The 14,978-nt window shown below is 36.8% G+C and overlaps 2 protein-coding genes across 3 annotated transcripts in view; both read right to left on the bottom strand.

The window, feature by feature from the left end:
- LOC105391004 (semaphorin-2A) overlaps positions 1 to 14,978 on the bottom strand; it is a 319,874-nt gene that overhangs the window by 197,795 nt on the left and 107,101 nt on the right. The gene's annotated exons all lie outside the window — the stretch shown is intronic.
- Positions 11,017 to 11,664, bottom strand: LOC125489910. The gene has a single exon (XM_048627498.1). It carries the CDS (start codon positions 11,662 to 11,664, stop codon positions 11,017 to 11,019), a length of 648 nt encoding a protein of 215 aa, XP_048483455.1.

Here is a 14,978-nt window from a genome sequence, read left to right as displayed (position 1 = left end):
GGACGGTTTGGTAACGGTTCGTTTCAACTTGATGCACGTGTGTTTGGGAATCACAAGCACTATACCATATATATTCGTTTGATTTATACGTCTAATAAGAGGATTAATGAAATAAACCAGACGAATAAAGTTAGCTGGAATGATTCAAAGAACATTGCAACTTACTTTTTCGATCAGACAGTAATTTATTAGCATTTCAATAAAGTCGGCTGAGAAAATTATTATTTGGCCATTTAGCAATCAGCCTGAGAAGCATTATTCTGTTAGCAGAATACAAATTGATTTGTGGCTGTTGACCTGCATGATAGTACAAGCTTATTCATAGTAGGTAATCGAAACAAATGATAATGTGTACGAAAGGCAATAACTGACGTTCCCTCGATATAAAATGCCGAATCATCGCATTCCATTCCCGGTAAAAGCGTTGACGAGAGTGCATTCAGTGATTAATTGTATTTTCATAAGTGTTGCATCCAAAATGACACAGTTATGAATTGCCGGTTCAATCAAGCCGGTTTCAATAACAATTTTTCATTCTCGACACACTAATTAAGTGCTTTCATAAATATTCGCGTCAAACTCTGCTTGTGCCCACATGATTTTGCACTCTATCGAGTAGTTGTTTAGCCCCACATTAGCTCGGCGTCGGCAGACTTAAAAGCGAAATCCTTAGTAACAAGTGTAAAATATTTTCCCCAATCGTTGTACCTGACGCCCCCCGGAGATATTTCAAGGGTGGATAAACTCGCATAATGGCAAAGGGTACAATATTTTAAAATTTCAATCGCTGCAAGCGGTCCAGCGTCCTCTGCTGGGGTGAGTAGGAACAAAGAGAGACTCGGTTGATGCCAAGGAGGTGTTGCAACTTATTGCTTTTGGCTGCGGCGCGTAATGAAGTAATTTGAAATAAGAATAATATTACTACGGTTTTTTTTCCTTTTACGCTTTGGCGCCAAACATCAATAGCGTCTAATTTACCCGTACGAATTGAAACTGAATGAGATTTAGAAAATATTTTTAGGTACATCGAAATTCTTTTGATACTTGTGTAGATAAAGTAAACACGTTCAATCATGCTGAAAGTAATTTGTAGTATGCGTAGAAGGTTTATACGTGATGAATTTTCTAAAGAATATATTATTTTCTTTAGAAACCATTTGAGTAAAATCTAATAATTGAAAGGTAATTTTGTTAGCAAGTTAAATAAATCACGTCTTACAAGTATTTGCTTTGCAGTCGCATTTTTCGGATCGACCTCCCCTCGAAATAACGTTTTTTTCTCGATTAATTTTCCGAATCGTTATCAGCGTTTTACGATTGCGAACGAATTTGTTACAGAAGAGTACACCTTTTCAGCCAAATTGCAAATTTTATGCGCCTCCCAGATAAAATAGCCTATAATCATTATTATAAGTCATAAATTTGATTGAAATTCGGTCACATTTTCAATGTCGCTTATCGGGCGGTTGCAGTCGGCTTGAAAAATTTGTTCTGCCGTGATCCCGGCGCGGGCCTACCATTGCCGCGCTACAGTTGTAAATATTTTTTGTTTTATGCATACCACAGTAAGTAACTACTTACATAAATAGTTTTTTTTTTGTATCATCATAATAAATAAATTCATTGTGTTAGTAGGTACATATTTAGCAATAAGTTTTACGCATTATACTTAATAGACAAAGTTTAAATTTTTTCAGTCATGTGCAAACATACCTTTTGCACTAATCGGAATAAACATTATCAGTAATTGACAGTTTGGGAACTGTTACTTTGAAAATATATAGAAGTGTGTACCTACCCATGTGTATGGCGATGATGTACAAATGTATAAATAATATCAATCAATCTAAGGTATAAGTACTGTAACTGAGTAAGAGGTCGATGGTAGCACAGCTAAAATCTGAGTCGTTCTTTCCAATAGATTTGAGTTTAGTGCCACAATAAAGGTGTTTAATGTCGACATTTGCATTAGAAATTGAGGAGCGTGACGGGTAAAATTTATATCTCTGGATTTCGTGATATTTTTGTTACCTGCAAACTGTAGATAACTTGAGATTGATTTATTCTTTTTTGAAGCAAGTAGGTTGTTTCTTTTTGTTGCCATTTGTTTTATTGATGAGTTTCAGAAGAAATAGCTTCCTAATATAGAATTCATTGATTCAATAAAGGATTAATACTGATTATTGCGATATGAACGTTATTAAAATATAATAATTGATACTGCTGTTTTTAGCGCTTTTTTAAATTGAACTTTTAGGCAGTCAGCGACTGAAAACTAATTTGACTAGCTAAGCCTCTCACCAGCACCACCACCATCAAGCTAAGGCAGCTTTCCCAGTAGGCTAACTACGAGTTAGTAACTATTTTCTGTCGACTGAGCTAGCGGCAGTTTAGTACGCCAAGTGTTCACACTGCGTAAGCTTTTGCCGGGTTTGCGGTCAGTCTACGCATTTTTCAGCGTTACGCGCGACACTTGACGTGAACAGTTCACCTCCTGGGAACGCAATCTTAGTGGACTTAGCGTCCACCTATCGGTAATCACACCAAACGGATTGTCATAAATATAAACAACGATTTACGGCGTCGGCAACGCCAATGATATGGACGCACTTGTGTGAGTTTCTTTACAAAGAATACTCAATGCGATGAAAAAAAAAACAAAAAGAAACATCTAAATTAACGTGGATATCGAAGCGCAAGCTACAGGGGGCGTCGAGCTAGTCGGACATGACTCGTAATCGCATTTGTCACAAACAAAACAGTGGTAATAGTATTCCGGAAGACCTCGTTACAAATCTTAATGAGTCTATTGAGGATTGCCGGAGCGTCCACGTTTTAAAGAGGGTGGTTACATTTGCGCCGATAATTTGCACAGGATTCGTCACCCACTGAAAAGTGCTAGCGGATCATGGAAAAAACACAAAAAATATTTGGAAACGACCAGAAATAAAATAAGTATTTTTTTTTCAAAACAAAGTTGGGACAAGGCATAAATAATGGGATAACAAGGAAGGTTTGACTTGAAGGAAGCATTGACTTCTGCAGAAGTTAACTCCAAACTTATAATGGAGTGCATCCTCATCCTGAACAAAATTGGAGCTAACAATAGAGTGACCCTGCGATGGGTGCCCGGACATTGTGGCATCAATGGCAATGAGGAAGCAGATGAGCTCGCACGTCTGGGAGCAGAAAGCCTACCGTTGGGCCCCGAGCCCATCATCGGGCTACCAAAATGCACCAGTCGTCGCGAGATCAAGGACTGGGCACAGAACCAAAGCTTAGAGGCTTGGAATAATGTACCAGGGCAACATCATGCAAGAGCCCTAATCGTGGGCTATTCGCAGAAATTTACGCGTCGAGCTTTAGAGCTCACACGCAACCAGTTAAGGGTCTTGACAAGAACCTTATCAGGTCACTGTAGGTTGAACAGTCACTTACATAAAATGGGTCTGTCCGATACTCCAACTTGTAGATTTTGCAATGAAGAGGACGAAACGCCCATGCATATTCTCTGTGAATGTGAGGCCATCATTCACAAGAGAAACAGAATCTTGGGCGGCTACAAATTAGCCCCCATAGATGTCAGGTCTCTCCCTCCAGGTAAGATCATCAGGTTTATAAAAGACCTGGGCCTGGATAGTGAGATTTGACTCGGCAAGGGGAGTCACAATAGATCTTTTAGGTCGCAGTGGCGAATGGGCACTGGTTGCCCTCCCCTTTTCTATAACTATAACTATAACAAGGAAGGTCTTCAGTTATTCACAGATTGAAAATAAAATCAATTAACCTAAATTATATAAACTTTCGGTTAAGTACTAAGCAGCGATGGAACAATAAGGTTACCTATTTTATGTCAGATGTGTCTGTATCAACTCAACACGTAGGTATATTGCCAATATTATTTTATGACTTTTACATACGTGTTGCTATTAATAGTGGTCTAAATCCAGCACGAAAGATGATTGAATCACAATGAAACCTTCATTTTACCTACACCAAACCTCTGCCAATTGAGGCCTCTACTCGTACAGTACATTACAAAGCTAACAAACCTGATCATGATCAGTCAGGAAACGCCGTCTTAGAGAATTTGTCGCGAGTCAGTGAGCCGACCCGGGGGTAATGCCGTTTGCTCCGAACTTGCACAGAGCGACTCAAATGATCCTATTATCTATGCTTAGGACCCCTTGGGTGAGTCTAGACTGACGGGCACAAGTGAAGCAGAACCTTTGCTATGAAGAATATTGCTATGGCTACTAAAACCATTTTCACCAATCGGTAAATGTATTAAGTGGCCTGTCAATCGTCTGTCAGTTAGTACAAAATCTACCTATACACATACATATAATTGATTAACCAATCCCTGGTCGGTTAGAAAACAGACTATGGAGAAATTGGGGCTAATACGTTTAGCGTTTGGTCAAAGTGACCCAAGTGTGTCATTTATTATGAGATGTGGGTTTACCGTTGTGTATCTACTGTTTGTAGTATATATTATTTTGTATAGCCTAGCACCACAGCTATTTTATAAAAAATATTTTTAAACTCACTCTCTTCCACCCAGAGATTATCTGGTAGAAATCGCTATAAGCAATAACGCTGCCTTCTTTTACTTTTGTTATTTTTAAGTTTTTGTTACAAATAAATAAGGTTTCGTATTTATTTATTTTTTAAATTTATTAGGTACCTACTTATAGTGATTTTTAATCAATCTTAGTGCATTAACTCATGTTGTATTTACGTACCTCTAAATATATATGCCACTTTATGTTTAGATGGTTAGATAACGTGATTACGAGCTGTGAAAATGTGCCACGAACTCAGATCAGTTCGGAAACGCAATCTTAGAATATATTCATCCGGAGCAACTCTGAAATTGCACTGGAAACTGAAATGGTGCCATTATAGCACGTAATTGTTTGTGATCTCTGAAGCGGTACTGACTTTGGTCATTTATACATGAATGGTCATGGAAAAACTAACATATTATTATTATTAGGGTAATAGATAAAGTTATACTCATCGGGTTTATTAATTGAAAAAACTGAAGTTCTAATAATATTTTAAACACAAAACTCAGCCTCAGACTACGCGTTTCTTTTCTTGAATAGTTCCATTTATAAAATAACTGTATTATTTTTTCTAATCCTTACCATCTCAAGCTCCAAAGAGAAAACTGGCAAAGGAAATGAAATCACCGCGAGCCAGGCCGAGGCGGGCCATTCTGAAATATTTTCTTATGAATACTAAGCTAGGGTAATCTTATTATGCTGCAAATTATATTTAGGTTGAGAGGCGGTGTCGCCTGCCCTGCAGAGAGTATACTAATTGCATTTAGCCCGATGGAGCCAGCCCCGAGTGTCGCAAGCGTCTTTAATGGATGCTATTAATTACTACGGACGCCTCCTCAAATTTCTGCTCAGATGGAATATCCTTTTCCGAGACAAATCTACCGTATATTGTGAATTTCGAGTGAGTAGTTCGTTACAGGCACTTTCATGTGGTTGCGGCTCAAATTTCACCCCGTATGCCTTCCGCTCCGACTTTCAGAAAGCCGTTAGGTGTAAAATCGAGAATAGAAGGTAAGTACTTACACGCGCAGCCGTGTACGCCGTCAATTCAATCAATAGGTATTACCGTAAATATATATTTTTATTTTTTTTTATTTATTTATAAGGTATTCCTAATTTAATTGAGTATAATAGAATAGAACAAAATTATGTGTTTTGTCACACCAAATTCATTGCAATAAATGAGGTTATTTCCGGATTTTTAGTTCGCTTTACAAACAAGGCTAGAAACTATAGTGCGAATATATTAGCATTTTAATAGGCGATGCCCAATAACTGATTGTTGTCATAACAACACAGAATAAGACAAAGAAGTTTACGAAAACATTAGAACATGTTGCTCCGGAAAAGCCATTTTCAGCTCAAAGGTTCCACTAAAAGATTCGCACTTAGAGGAAATATTTGAATCCAGTGATCGGGTGAGTTTTTCAAGAGGCGGCCTGGGGCTTGCTCGGTGCAGTGAGGTGGATTTAGGTACTTTCGTCTAGAAAATTTCTGTTTTATTTGTGTCTGTGACATGTTTGCGTGTTCGGTGTTTTTTTTTGTTTCTAGGTTGTTACGGCTAATGTCTAGTGTGGAGATAAATTTTCAGATTAACCAGGATGTAGCTAAGTATGTTCTAGATGTTTGTGTTTGATAGGAATTCGTATTACGAGTAGGTATTCCCGCACATCACCTATACATTTTTCCGTATCATACATAAATACCTTATTTTTTTACATATAACTCGTGAGGTTTGTAGTTTTAACGACCAAGTAATTTTAAAATTTTACAATAGATTCTGTAGATTTAGATAAACTTAATACATACCAGTAAAAACATTACCCTCCTCCTTCGGAAGTCGGGTAAAAATAATGCTCTTGCACAAAAAACCCACATACCTACAATCTTTTCACGGTTTTATACAGAGCCTGCCATCATAATTTCGTCGCACCTTCGAGCGTCTGAACCGTGCGATTCAGCAAGTTATTTCAGAAGAAAGTTTGACATCTGTCTACTTGATATACCCCGCTCCTCCGTGAGATCTCAAGCTGAGAGCATTTGATATATTTAAAACTTTTCATAACTTCATATCTTCTAGAGTGAGAACGTTATTTTGTGAATTTCAAATCTGTATTTACCTAGTCGTTCTGTTGTTTGCTAGGAGATCGTTTTTAAAAACACAATTAAAAGAAACAAATACAAAAAAAATTTATTAGAAATACCTATCCTTTAACTCGCTATAAACTATGAAAAACAACATCTTGTAGCTAGATGTCCATATTGTATTTTAAATACAAAACTTTTCTCCAAATCCTGTATCTATTTAATAACATTTCCGAACAACCCCGATCAGTTATCAAAGGGAACTCGAGAAAGATGTTACAAAAAAACAAAAAGGCAGATGTGCAATAAAGACGAAGGCCAGTGGAGTAGAAAACTGAGCACTTACTACAAGAAGCCAATAACAATATGAATTTAAGACGTGCGTTCATTCGTTTGGCTCGAGCGAATGGGCCGAAACGTAGCTACTGTTACTGAAATATTTTTCGGAATTTTTGTACCGAAATGGTCGATTGTGTTGGGAACTAATATTATTAAATCCTTTACTATACAAGTACCTAAAGTTATCCAAAAAGTTGTGGATGAAATAGTTTCTGAAATTATTGTGGTCCATTCGGACCTAAAATGGTCGACGATACAGACACACATTATACAATTATTTAACACGATAATTATAATTACAAGCTACAATAAGCATGTATTATACAAATTGAGAGTAAATTCTTCAAATTACTTAAACGACCTTTGAAACGGGACAAATTCAAACGCTTTCCTTTTTCAGTGCAACCCCAATTTTCACGAGCATGGATTGGGATCGATAAAGTTGTTTCCACGCCATTGATTCGCAAGTTCTCAAGCGATTCCTTTGAACGTTAATAACTACCACGATCACAGACAGCATACAGTTAGAATTAGAATTGTAACTCTCTAATATTAATTGTAATTACAGAGTACGTTTTGCAGAAATAGAAAGGGCTTGCGGTAATGATTCTCGCCAGTTACGCAGGTTAATTAAAGATGGGCTTTCTTGGCATTAGTTTATATGGATCATTGTATTGCCAGATGTTGCTGCAAGCTTCGCTTCGCTTTAAAAAGTTTTACCGTGGGAAAACCGCGATAAAAAGTAGCTTATGTGTTAATCCAGGGTGTCAGCTAACTCCATACCAAATTTCATTAAAATCAATTCAGCCGTTTTGACTTGAAGAAGTAAAGTAACAAACATACACATATGCACACACATACTCACAAACTTTCGCATTTATTATATTTGTAGGATGTATCTTAGAGAGATTTATAGTTCTTCATATTATTCTATCGATGTGTTGAACCGTTAATCTTTGAGTCTCTCTGAGTATATGTTATGTTCAATGATAAAAATAGGTACATGATAGGTATTTTCATGTTTTTTGGTGCACTTGTAGGTAGTGCTTAACTATAATTCCGCAGGTGCATGCACGGACAGCGGACAGCGTATGCAGGAAAATCTGTTAGGGCGAGGGGAAACTTGCGGGAAAAGCATGTTTAAACTGTAAAGTACAAGCGAGGTACAATACGGTTTTGTAGATGGGAGGGTTATCATACCAACATTAATTGCTATATTTACAGGGTGTAAATGACATCTTTCCAAAAACTGAAACCACGTGATCTACTGGTCAAATTGAACAATTAACTTTCCCCAAGAAACATACCCTCGGAAATGAACTTTATTTTTCGATCTTGGATATCTCTCTTCGAACTTTGTATGGGAAATCGAAAAAAAAGAAAAAGAGGAATGTTGTTCAGTTTGACCAGTAGATCACGTGGTTTCAGTTTTCGGGAGCATGTCATTTACTCCATGTATATGACTTACTTCCACACTATCCACATTAGGTTTAGCCTGTACCACTAAAATAAAAGTTTTTTTTTTTACTTTTATATTACTATTCACTGACATAAGTAGAACTTAATAGGCATAATGGCAATATTTTGTTTCTTACATGTGGAAACTTGTAATTGGCTGTCTGTTTCATACTTTGCAATTTTTACTGATATCTCTAGCTGTAAGTTTTCCTTTAAATAAATAAATAAATAAATAAAAGTATTTTTTTGTCAATGAACTACCTATACATATATAACAAATGAGAAAAACGAATTCCATGTAAAATATAATCTCCATATGGCCATACTGCCAGTCGATTCGTTCAATTATGCAAAGCTTACAATTTGTTAACAGATTTTAGGGTAAAATTCAGAGTGTTGGCCGCTTTATGCTAATCAGATTAGTGTCCGTAATTTATTGAAATACACCGTTACAAAGAGGATATAACCACATAGCTTCAGGGCCGATGCTGGCATGTTTGGGCTTTTTTACGTTTTTTCATTTAATTTGGACTTGGGATTGCTTTATCTGAATTCTAGACTTCTAGAATTCTCTAGACGTTCTTCTAGTATTATTTTTTTCTCATTGGGGCTTGACGGTTTGACTGCATAGTTGCATACCTATAGTATGTCGTCGTTAACAGTGGATTGTATCTGCACAATCATTCAAGTATTTTAAAGCTATTTCTTTGATTTTTAAGGTAAACTGGAAAAAATAAAATAAAAATTTATAATTAGGACCTACTAGATGCAAACTAGGTAAGCTGTGGCCTTCATTCTGATAGCTATGTACTACAATTATTTTATTCGCTTGACTATACAAACATATTGGCAAATACCTATATTTGTAAAAAATATTCCAATTAACTTCTCAAAAAGCTTTTTTAACTCTGTAGTTAATAGGTAACCCTTAAAATTATGTTAATATCAGTGATAAAGCAACTGTGCCATTAATAGCAGCAACTCTGCTTGTGTAGGTATGATTTAATGCCGGAACCCACGGCTGAATTGTTTTTGTTTAACTGTAATGTTATTCTGTGCTAATTTCATGCAAACAGTGATACATAGGCTAGCGTAATGCGAGGGAGTTTTATGCAATAGAATAGATTTTTGTTCTCATTGTTAAAAAAATATAAATTTCTGCTCTAATTATGAGGAACGGCAGCAGAAGAGGTCAAGTAAAACCATGAATGATTTATAACTAATACTATATTCAATTGTCCACAATAGTTATCTAGTCTAATTAGAACTAAATTTAGAGACGTCCGATATTACGTACGTCGCGCCGAGAAGTGTCTAAGTACTAAATAAGAAAATATAACCTATGCTTAATTCTACGTAATCGGAGGAATACAAATCTACGTCACTCGCGTGTCGCGTCACTAGGCATCGTCGTCACCGATGCCGCGCCTGCACATAATCCCTGAGTGCAGTGTCTGGATGACGAGGCTGCGTAACATCTCCCTCCCTTAGATGAGCGACTATTTGCAAATGTTTAATGACACTCTGAATAAAGCACAAGTAAATATTGTCATTAGAACCCCAAATCCTTCCTTGAATAACAGTATCGTATCGAAAGCAAACAATCACTATACTAATGATTCATTTATACCATCATCAACACTGTTCCTAAATAATACTTATTGTTGTCGCGTGCAATTCAATCAGATTAGATCTAGATAAAACATTGCCATGATACGGACGATATCAGTTCAAGTTCGTATTTAGTAGTATTTTTTATTTACATATGATGTAAAAGTAGTAACTCTAGCTTGTTAATTATTAACCGTAAATTCAATAACTATTTTTATAAATGGTACGCACTTGCATAGCACTATAGATAACTTTATTAAGTGCTGTAGCTTTATTCTGTGCTATAGCTTCCTACATAGGTCAAAATAATAGATACTAATGTAATTTAGACTGCACCGTAATCAAAGGACAAATACATATATCCCAATATTATAATACATCGAATTTCAACTAGGATTCTCATTCTATGCAAAAAATCTCACACTAGGATTAATATAAATTTATAAAGAAGCCGATGATTTTAAGTCTATGAGACCCAAAACCGTAGACTAAGTATACAGTATATGGTGGAACTTTGCATCACCACTATTATACACTATTATGTAGTACTTCCCTAGGTTTTTATACAAAGGACACAATTCACAATACGACTACAGCCGTCGGCACAAAATGTAAGCAATTTTCTGATAAGGATCGGACACGAAAGTACCTATGTGTTTATATTTTGACATGCCATTTATATTTCCATTTGTCAGTGAGAACCGACAGTACTGCGCTGCGGCCATTTTATTGTTATTTATACTTTAACGACCTAAATAAGAGCACCTGCCGATAAAATGTAAAAATAAATAGGTCATTAAGTAGATTAAGTTCAATACTTCAACTTGTTCTTAGACCATTTTCTCTGTGTCTTTATAATATTTCTTTCGTTAATATATAACACTGGAACTGCATAACTGATAATTCGGTCGTGTTCTATTTCATCATCATCATCAGGTCCTGGGATCCCTAATCAGGGACATAGGGCTCGAAGTGTAGATTTCCACTCTGACCGGTCCTGTGTCATGCCTTCGACTTCGTGCCAGCTCATGCCGAGGGCTGCTGCCTCCTGCACGACAGTGCGACGCCACGTGGTTTTTGGCCGTCCCCTCTTTCGCTTGCCAGATGCAGCCCACTTTGTCAGGGCGATTTTGGGTGGATGGTCTTCGGATCTCCGCAGCGTATGGCCAATCCAGCTCCACTTCTTAAGCCGGATTTCCGAGTCAATTCTCCTCTGGTTGGTCAGTCTCCATAACTCCGTATTCGAGATGGTTCGTGGCCAGAATACCTTTAGTATCTGTCTAAGGCATTTGTTGACAAATACTTGTAGCCTTCTTGTTAGGTCATCTCTTACGAACCACGTTTCGCAACCATATAAGAGTACTGAATTGACGTTTGACTCGAAAATCCGAACTTTAGTGCGGCGAGCGATGACGGAGGAGTCCCAGACGGGCTTGAGTTGCGCAAAGGCTGACCGGGCCTTGTTGATGCGGGCGTCGATGTCGGCCTCGGTTCCGCCGTGAGGGTCCACGACGCTGCCGAGGTACGTGAATTTGTTCACTCTCTCCACAGCCTCCCCGTTTACATGCACGGCGCAATCATCCGACGTGTTGAGACGCATCTCTTTAGTTTTGGAGCAGTTTATGCGTAGTCCATCCTTTTCTGCTTCTCTGGCGAGGTCGTCAATTTTGGACTGCAGGTGTTGGCGTTTAGTCGACAGCAGACAAAGATCGTGTTCTATTTAGTCTATGGTTTTACTATACCTATTATATGGCTATTTACAGAACACTGAGGAGATCTAAGTACCTACCTATAATTGATAAAACAATAACAAGAGCTCTTTATGATTAACTTCAGTTTTGAATTGCAAATGAAATAGCTGTAATGTTTGCGGTTTTTTTTAGTTATCATTAGGTTTTCCTGGAAATTGCATGTAATTGCTTAATTCTACTGCGCTAACGGCTACATTCCACCGTCGGCTACGTAAAAACTTAAACAGGGTATAAGGTATAAGGCCGGGAGCTGGTAAAAATACAAAAATATTGCATAGCTTATGGCTAATTTGTATCTATTATTTTACGAGTTTACATTGAAACACACAATTTTTGACTCTTTCTGTCAATCCAGAAGTTGAAATCACAACGTCAATAATTTTAAACCCATTTTAAAGTGCCAAAAGCTCTTTGAATTCGGGGGTTATTCTTCAATGGTAAAATCGGACCTAAAAGCGACACATCAAGTAATAATATTATACGTTATATTTCTTAAGGTTCCATACCTTGAAAAGGTTTGTTAAAATCAAAAACTTTTTTGTTACCTCGCTCTCGATACACAAAGTAACACGCAACCATTTTTGTTGTAAAAATTTAGTTCTTGGAAGAAATGCGACAACCCTAGAGGATTTCCCTTATCTTTTCTTGCTTATTTTTAAACAAGCCTTGTTACTATAATTGTTTTGCAGTTGGGAAAATCCATGGAATACTGAGATACTGTTGACTTAGGTAAGTACTTATAACTTACACTATAAATAATTATTGTATAAGTAAATATACTCGTAAATGTACTCGTTTACTCACGATAAATTACTTCTACTTTCAGAGTGTAATATTTTGAGCTACATACTCGGGATGATTTCATAAAATATCAAATGGGCATAATCCATGGGGTTATTCTGAATCATATTTTAAAACACTAAAACTTCTGTAAAACATAAATAGAAAAAGATTTGAAATATTAGTTAGCACTTAGTTAAATTATTATCTCCACGATATTTTTATATGACAAACTTTACCCAGCCAGACCTTGTAGAACAGAAAATAAATAAACCGTACCTTTACCTTACTTGTATTTAGCGCCATCTGTGAGAGGGTAACGGAACTTGTTGAAGTAGCTTTGGTTGCAGCTGAAGCTCACGGCAGGGGTGGTTTTCAGTACCGCCCTCTAGTCAAATTCAACTGAACTTCTATGGTTACTCGTGAAGCAAATTGAAAATTTATATAGATGGCGCTGTAGTCGCTTCTAATATTTTTCTAGATAATATTTTGTCCAATAGTATAAGATTGGTTCCAATTTAAACAGGGTATTTATATATTTAATTAAACTACTAACTTAAAAAGGAAAAAGTTATTTGTTAGAAATATTTTCACTCTTTCGGTTTCTGTAAGTATTTAAGCATCGAAAGAATCGTTTCAGGAATAATTTCAGATAGACAGAGGCAAAAAATATCTCTTCAAACTATCATAATTATTTTATATTTAAACTTACCGTAAGTGTGCGACAGATTAGAAAGTCATAGTAGGTACTTACCTGAAAGAAACAACAATACATACATATTATTATTTGTTATTATCTTTACTTATAAATATTAAACACAATGTGGCACTCAAGAAAATAGAGAGGGGGTAATCCTCAAACCTTATTTTAATATATTCGACCCTCAACATTCTTCTCATTTCCGTGAATATAAGGCATAAGTAATTAAGCATAAGTCCGTAACAAAAGAAGCGGTGGCCCTCAGACCGGAAGCGATGATTTCGGTGAATTTTGCAAACAAACAAACAAATGTTTTATTTTATACAACCGGAAGTACGTAACAAGACGGTCGAGTCACGGGGGGAGGGAACCGGAAGTCCACAACATTTACACACGTTAATGTCGCGTTCAGCGTCCATTTTAAATAATATTTCGGGTACACTACATTAATCCGAATAATCTTTAAATTGTATGAATCGTTAAAATTACGCAGCTTGACGTTTCTCTTTATAAAATTATAATTTCTCATGTGTGGTGTGGGGTGTTATTCTTGAAACCGTACTGACGAACGGCTGTCATCATCATGTCACATACACAGATTTCTAAATATAGTTACTAACGTATCGGCATACATGATGCGACATTTTATTGGCAATCACGACCGCTGTAGCATACATGTGAAATATATTTGACGTCGGGACAAATTCGACACCATGTGACAAGAATTAATTGAAATCTAGGCTGAGTGAGGCTCGTGTGACATCTGTTCGAGTTTAATTAAGGAGTTATGTGTATGGCCAAGTGTTTACGTCGGTCGTTTGCACATAGGGTCGGTTTTGTCAATGGTACCTATCGCTGTAAACTGTAAATGAGTTCATTTAAGTAATCTTTCTGTTAAATGAACCCAAAACATGGCAACGATAGGTAAAAAAACAACTTTACTATTATAGTACCTAAATTGTTTTTTTTTTTGCTGTGGCAAAAATCAAATGACCAACAGTATAGTGAAACCATGTTCTTTTTACAAAAATGCTGTCCAACACATTGCTATAATTTGCAACCTATTGGTAGAAAGACTCTACCTTATCCTACCTAACTTTATAATATAATTTACGAAAACAAACCCATGAATAATAAAGTAGGATGTCAGAATACACCCCTCAGAAACTAAGACATTCCTTGCGAAAATGCACGCAAATTCATCATTACCCGTAAGTAAATCAACTACGAGTAGGCCTATTCAAAATGATACGACAAGAAGATTTTCCTGCAAGCTTCTTGTCTATCTTCGTAAATATTTTCATGTGAGAAATCCGGGATAAAATGTAGCATTAGTGTAAATTCTGGTATTCAGGTTCAAAAAAAAAACACGCACGCCTTGTACTAATGTACTCCCTTGCGGGGTAGGCAGAGGTGCATTGCTGCACCCACTTTTCGCCAGAGTGTTATGTTAGTCCCAATGTAATAGGGGGCGGGCCTATTGCCATTTTACGGGCACATCCAAGACCCGAGAACAAATATCTGTGTTTAAACAAATATCTGCCCCAGCCGGGAATCGAACCCGGGACCATCGGCTCAGTAGTCAGGTCACTAACCACTACGCTATTCAGGTTCAACGTATAAAATTTCTGAAAAATGGTTCTGCCGTTTTACCGCAAAGGGTAACAAACATCCATCTATCCA

Source organism: Plutella xylostella, chromosome 18, assembly GCF_932276165.1.
Source record: "Plutella xylostella chromosome 18, ilPluXylo3.1, whole genome shotgun sequence".
In the NCBI taxonomy this organism is placed as follows: domain Eukaryota; kingdom Metazoa; phylum Arthropoda; class Insecta; order Lepidoptera; family Plutellidae; genus Plutella; species Plutella xylostella.
Note: the sequence above shows the minus strand (reverse complement) of the source record. Positions and strands in the feature narration are given on the sequence as shown.

Coding starts and splice junctions, on each gene's coding strand:
- LOC125489910 (XM_048627498.1), bottom strand. CDS start 11,664: ATGCGTCTCAACACGTCGGATGATTGCGCCGTGCATGTAAACGGGGAG.